Source organism: Neltuma alba, unplaced genomic scaffold (genome assembly GCF_004799145.2).
Source record: "Neltuma alba isolate B1F8T4 unplaced genomic scaffold, ASM479914v2 tig00001210_pilon, whole genome shotgun sequence".
Taxonomy (NCBI): Eukaryota; Viridiplantae; Streptophyta; class Magnoliopsida; order Fabales; family Fabaceae; genus Neltuma; species Neltuma alba.
Genome location: NW_021632377.1, coordinates 242578 through 249353, shown reverse-complemented (window position 1 = coordinate 249353; position 6776 = coordinate 242578). Strand labels below are relative to the sequence as shown.

The following is a 6776-nucleotide window of genomic DNA, read 5'->3' as shown; positions in this document are numbered from 1 at the left end:
CACTTATTTATTATAAATAACCAACTTAACTTACTTCCTTAATCTCCTCAAATAAGTCAATTGGGTCTTATAATTAGGATCGGATGAGTATTTAATATTAAAATAAAAATCAAATAAGTAAAAAAAAAAAAGAAAAAGCGCTGTACATCTACTAAGGAGGGCATATCAGCATCTCTACAGATTTCTTTGTTTTTTTTTTCCACCCAGAAGGACGCCACGTAACGGATCCGAAATCAATCTGGCCCTTGAAAAAAGGAAAATAAAATAAATAATATGGCATTCGGTCTAACCGTCGACCAGATTCGACTTGATCTGAATCCGATCGCGGATAAACGCAATCGTTTCCTGATCATTACATTTAGTTTTTAAAATAATAAATGCCCGTGCTCGGTGCTTGAACTCGGGGGCTAGTTTCTGGGAATTGCAAGTTTGTACCACAGGAAAACCAAGAGCAAAGAGAGGTTCATTGATTGGGAGCCAGAAATTCGGTGAAGCCAGACGATGGGGCAAGCCGCTTCGACGGTGCAGAGTGTTTCGCCGGAACAACGGGAGGTGGAAAAAGAAGCATCTTCCTTGGGTGCTCTTCCTATGCTTCGGAGAGCTTTCTCCAAGCTTGCTGATCCCGAAACAAAGGCCGTTCCCCGTGAAAATTTACTGGTACTGATAAACATTACTAAACTCTCAATTTTATTTATCTTCTTTGCAGTTTTGGAAGCATGGAATTACTCAATTCTGATGAAAGAAAGTCAAAGTAACTGACCACAATAATGTTAAGTTATGGTTTCTCAGAAATCTGTTAAATCAAGCGGGCATTCCCAACTGTTGGGAAAAAAATACTTACAGGGCAACTGCGCTAAATTGATGCTTGCGGCTTTAGATAAGAATTCCTTGTTTCCTGTTTATTCCTTCTATTGTTCTGTTATCTCTTGGTGATTGAATATTCCACAAAATGCAATGTATCATGACCAGTTACTCTTTAATGTGCAAGTATGTGTGGAGATGGTGTCTGCTTTTGTTTGATTCGTTTTCGGTTTAACTGGAGGGGTAATCATTAAGCTTTTAATCTTAGCCACCTGTGAATTCTTTACCAAGCGGTTTGACATCGTGGGTTACCTGTAATTAAATTGAATTTTAGTTAAATTCAGGTCCGAGTGGAAAGATGAGGAATAATAATAAATGTTAAAAAATTTTGTCACTGGCCAAAATTTGAAGAAAAGGAATTGTTGAGGCTACTTGCTATCTTTTGTAATATGTATTCACCACAATTCTTATGTTCACTTAGTGTTTTATCTTCTCTCTGACTTCTAACATGTAAACATGTTGTTTGCAGCAATGCTTTAATATAGTTTACAAAGGTCAAAGTGATGCCAGCAACATCCCCAAGTTATTCCCAGTACTGTTAGATCACTTCGGCTCATCCATAGTTGACCAATTTTTTATGCCCGCTGAAGGACAAATTACTTGGATTGAATTTGTGAGAGGCTATAATAGATGCTGTACAAGGATGTCTGCATCTGTGTCGCTGAATATGCTTCTCAGAGTATTGCGTTCAACTGTAGGAAGAGCCAATGTGCCTATCAATTTGGAGTTTGAATCTGATGATACTGATTGTAAAGTAAATGGATCACTTCTTCCCAGTGATGTACTCTTGCTTCTTCTTATGTGTTGGTCTATGTCATGGGACTGTAGAAGTTTGAAACACTCTGAACGCAAAGTAAGTCTTAGCCCACCAAATCTGAATCATTTGGTACTATCAGCCATCACATCATGTGCGGAAATTGACAGTGGCTTGAATGTATGGGATGGTGACTTCTCAAGCTCGGAAATTCAAATTCCTGCTGGAAAGTTTGTTACATGGGTTTTGAGTACAGTACCCTGCCTCTCAGATTGTTTGAGTCAGTTTTTTCATGCAAGACTGCAAAATCAAGCCACTGCTGGGGTAATTCTTGCATTCAAGTTGAACTATTTGCGATCTTTATTTCTGTGACACCTGTTCAACATAATTTCCTTTTATGCTTAGGAGGATTATAATCTTTTTTTTTCCCAACACTACCTTGTGTTCTGTGCTTATTATAAATCAGTCCAAAAACTATCTTCCCTGATTATTAATTAGTTGAAAATTGAAATTAGATTTAAATTAATGCTTGCCCTTAATTTATGTCAGCCCTATTTTTAACTTCATCTACCTTACCTTCCCGCTGACTTTGTTGAGTGAGCTGCTACTACTTCCTTACATCCTTATCATTTCCAAGGATACAGTGTAACTCAGTTAGTCATGTTTGTATTTCTTGTTTCCATTAAAACTTGGCTTTCCTTTATCAAATTGAGGTGTTAAGCTTGGATCATTATACAAGTTGGTGGTCAGACAGCTACTTTCGAAGTTGTTTCATTCTGTTATTGAGTTAATTATCATAGCATTTGATATTAATCAAATAACTGAATAATTCTGTTATTGAGTTAATTATCATAGCATTTGATATTAATCAAATAACTGAATATTTTTTCTTAGATTCTAGAAGGATGAGTGACTGGTTAGCTCTGCTTCACATTTTCCTTTTAGGTTACTGCTAGTAGGGAATGATAATTGTCTTCAAGACCTTTGCCCTTAACATTTACACTATTGTGTATGGTGTAGTGTCACTGAGAGAGCACTTTCAACTAAGCTTATGTCCAAGTATTGATTTATTGAAACATTTGCTGTAAGAAATTGTATGAACTGTAACAATGTGCTTTGCCTGTCATTGTACTTGCCGAGCCTTGTGTTCCAACCTTTGTTAGATTCAATAATATAGTTTATCTGCTTTTTGACATGGTTATTGGACAATAAAATCTATTGCATCTGGCTCTGAGATCTCTATAGATGAAATAATTTCCTGATCAATGGCAGGATGAATTGGCACCCTCTAATTCCTCTGTTGAGGATGTTTCATTGACAACAGAATGTGATAATGACATTTTAACCCACGGAAGGGCATGGGCAATTGGTCTTACACAGAGAAGTACAATAAATGAAGAGATCTCAGAAGTGTGTTTTCCTAGGGGTAAAGAGGGAATGGATGAAAGACTTCTTTATAGGTAATCTCTGAATCTTATATCTGGCTTGATCCTTCACTTATGCATTAACAGTGTGGGAGGCGAGCTGGAATATAGAAATTCTTTCTAACTGCTTGGCATTGCTAAAATTAAGGATGAATACCTCATTTTGTACTACTGCTTCACAACATTATGCTTTCTGTCTGATTTTGTTATCTGCTGACTTAGTCTTGTTCTCTTGTAAGCCTTTTTCTTGTGAGACTTGCCATTTGGAAAAAGATTGGCTTTGACATCGAAAGTATAATATGTTATAGGTCATCGGCTCATGGGAAAGGCCTAAACAGATTTTGGTCTCATGTTGAAGGTTACAACGGTCCGTTGCTAATTTTGATTGCAGCAAGTTCAGGACAAACCCATGAGGGAAGCTCCGTTGTTACGAAATGGGTTATAGGTGCACTAACTAATCAAGGTTTTGAAAATAAGGATCTGTTCTATGGAAGCTCAGGTTGTTTATATGCAATAAGTCCCGTTTTCCACGTATTCCCACCTTCTGGTAAGTAATAGAGGCTCAAAGTGGCCTGTTTAGTTTCCTATTTATTGGAGAGTGGGAGTTTGGGAGGGGATTTTTTTTCCCCCTTTCTTTTGACTAACTTGTTTGCAGCTATCCAACATTAATTGTTTGTTATTATTGACAGGGAAGGAAAAGAATTTTGTTTATAGTCACTTGCATCCTGCTCGTAGAGTATACGAGCCTCATCCAAAACCCGTGGGGATTGCATTTGGAGGAACTATGGGAAATGAGAGAATATTCATTGATGAAGATTTTGCAAGAGTAACTGTTCGTCATCATGCTATTGACAAAACTTACCAGCATGGTCCTCTCCTTCCAGACCAGGTATAATTCTATGTCAGAGGATTTGATGTGTTGATGTTGAGTTTGTAACTGAACAGTAATTAAATGCATTGATCGGAAGTTGCTAATTATGCATGTTGTCTTGTTAGATACATTTTAATCTTCTGGTTTGATGGTTCCATCTCTTATAGAATCTGGGTGTTTTTGAGTACATGGTTATTCTGATTTATATACTCGTCTGATTCTGTTTATAAGTAACTTTCAACATGTTTTATATAGACCAAGAAAAACTTTAAACTTTATTAACTTTCATTTAAAATTTAACAACTTTCCAAATTTATCCTTATTTAATACACATTATACCTCATGTAAACAAAGTCAATATAATAATAAATGAAGGGTAAAAGTGTACGCCCATAAAATTTTTTTTTTTCAGTACCTTATAAATAGGACTAAAAATGTTTTCTTTTTACCCTATAAATAGGACCAGAGGAGTACTTGATTCTTTTGAATGAAATCTTTTTTTTTTTTTGGCTAAAAGAAAAATAATACTGTAATCCTAATGATAAAATTTCTAATAAGAAGCTAATGGTGAAATATTTTAAGAGAATTATTGGGGGTTAGAACAACATAGATTGGGATTGCTAAAACACTATGGCTATTGAGCAACATTGAACTTTGCTTGTCCCGCAACTCCAGCTTCCTGAGCTGTCATTCGTTGGCTTATGATATGTTACATTTTCAGGGTTTTCTGGCTATCGAAGGTTTAATATCAGAAGTGGAGGTTTGGGGACTTGGAGGGCATGTGGCAAAGAAAGTGCAAGAGTCATATAAAAAGAGAGAGGAACTTTTCACTGAGCAAAGACGAAAAGTAGTGCGCCTGATCCCACCTCTGTTCTGTGAATTAAACTTTGATGAATCAATAGAAAGAAGGAATAATATGTTATGCTCTTTTGCAGGTTGACTTGAAGACATTTGCGAGCTGGGAGGATTCACCTGAGAATATGATGATGGACATGATGTCTGATCCAAATGCTGTTCGAAGGGAAGACCGGTAAGATGGAACCCTTGATTTCTTATAGCAAGAGCTAAACCGTTTATTGAATGAAGATCACACGTTAGCCTGTGGTAGCTCATTGTTGTTTGGGCATAAGTCATATTGGTTATGAATTTTTTTTCGTGTAGTATAATTAAGAATAAGAATGAACCCTTTGCGTGTGAGAAGATAGCAAGATTATTCTTAAGAAGGATTAGTTCTGTCATCAACGTCGGATGAATGAGTATTACATATAACAATGCAAAGTAATTACTCTCTCTAGTCCTATATACAAGTCCCTTCTAACTAATTCATATATACTAATAAAAACATTTAAAAGTACTAAAGTTGTCATAAAATTCAAATGAACTATAATATTATTGTTATCAACCACATTAAATTCCAGCATCATATTAATTTCTATTCTTTCATCACCCTTATTAGATATAGTCATACATGAAAAAAATATATTTAATACTCCTTAAAAAGCATCAAACATTATTATAGAAAGAATTAAAAATACTTCTCAAAAGACGCCCTGTAATAGAAACCGGAGGAAACATAAAAATATTGAATTATAGGGGAAAGAAATGTAAAGGACAAAAGTAAAGTGAAAGAAGTGATTTAAAAAAGGAAAAAGTGCGCACTATTCATAAACTGTGATTAGTGAAGCTGATTTAAGCAAAGAAAAAGTACACTTCATACTTGTATGCGCATATATATATATATATGTATAATATTATACATTGATGATTTTTATGTTGAATATGGAGCTTCACGATTCATCATCTGGCATGAAGGATGAAATGAAATAAAAACTTGTCCCATTATGTGTTCCATGGAAGCTTAAGATATTGGAAGTCAGTTAACTTATCGAATTTCGACACAAAAATTATAGTCAAGTTTATAAATTAGTTGATAGGTTCATTAATCATTTTATTGACTATGATTATGAAAGATGAATAATCATCATCATTATTATTCAAACACTCCCCTTCCCAAAGAAAACAAATACTTACAATTAGAGCACAGCAACAAAAAGTGACTCATTCCGGTGAGAAGAATTATCTGGTGATTAGTTGTAGTCAATTGAGACGAAGGTGCAAAACGCTATCGTTTAAAGAGTTCTATATTCATACAGTTTGACCTGACTTAATTAAGCCAATATAACTTCTAAAACATAGTGAGCAAATTTTTTTTTTTTTTAAAAAAAAGAATTGAGAAACATCCTTCACGGTATAAATAGGTAAATACATATCCCATATGCCTCTTGTTACACTGTCAAGAATCATGTCTCATCAGTCATCATTCTTCCTACCTAAATTTCTTTCCTTCTTTCTTTGTGGTTTTGCTGAATTGCACCTTTGCATTACCAGGCAAAAGCCAAAAAGGCAATTCTTTTAAGTGGCAGGGCTAAGGGATAAAATGGACTAGATCAAGTGAGATGACAAAAGATTCCTCCACTCTTTAATTAAAGGAGCAATTATTAAACAAGTGAGATTGCTCTCACGACCTCTCATTCATGCAAAAAATTTTATGCCGTTAAGCTACAAGGTCGTTGACAGAGATTTCTACGCCCTAGATGAATCATTAGTGAAGATAAGAACAAAATTATCAGACATTTAATATAATTCATTTGTGAGTTCATATAGCATATAGCGAAGCAGATGGGAGTTTGGGGATTGTATTAAATGACAAAGTAATGAAATGTTTACGAGGAAGGCCTCTTCTAAATTCTAATTTGCAGGTACAATTAAGCCCGCATGCTCCTAAAAGTGGGCGCCATTACAAGCTGTGCACCTAACAAAGTGCCCTTAAATCAACCAATGGATCAATACAACCCCGTCCCCCACA

The 6776-nt window shown here is 35.3% G+C and overlaps 1 protein-coding gene across 1 annotated transcript; it reads left to right on the top strand.

Moving 5' to 3' along the window:
* Positions 1 to 356: 356 nt before the first annotated feature.
* LOC114753327 (uncharacterized) lies at positions 357 to 5199 on the top strand. Its single transcript, XM_028942007.1, has 7 exons — positions 357 to 657; positions 1331 to 1939; positions 2888 to 3075; positions 3348 to 3586; positions 3729 to 3928; positions 4632 to 4757; positions 4846 to 5199. The coding sequence occupies exons 1-7, from the start codon at positions 502 to 504 to the stop codon at positions 4942 to 4944; spliced, it is 1617 nt and encodes a 538-aa protein (XP_028797840.1). The 5' UTR covers positions 357 to 501; the 3' UTR covers positions 4945 to 5199.
* Positions 5200 to 6776: the final 1577 nt, after the last annotated feature.

Bases quoted from the DNA above. Each gene is read 5' to 3' on its own strand.
- LOC114753327 (XM_028942007.1), top strand. From the start codon at position 502: ATGGGGCAAGCCGCTTCGACGGTGCAGAGTGTTTCGCCGGAACAACGG. The intron at 3,587-3,728 runs GTAAGTAATAGA...TATTATTGACAG, and splicing joins CCACGTATTCCCACCTTCTG to GGAAGGAAAAGAATTTTGTT. The intron at 3,929-4,631 runs GTATAATTCTAT...TTACATTTTCAG, and splicing joins GTCCTCTCCTTCCAGACCAG to GGTTTTCTGGCTATCGAAGG.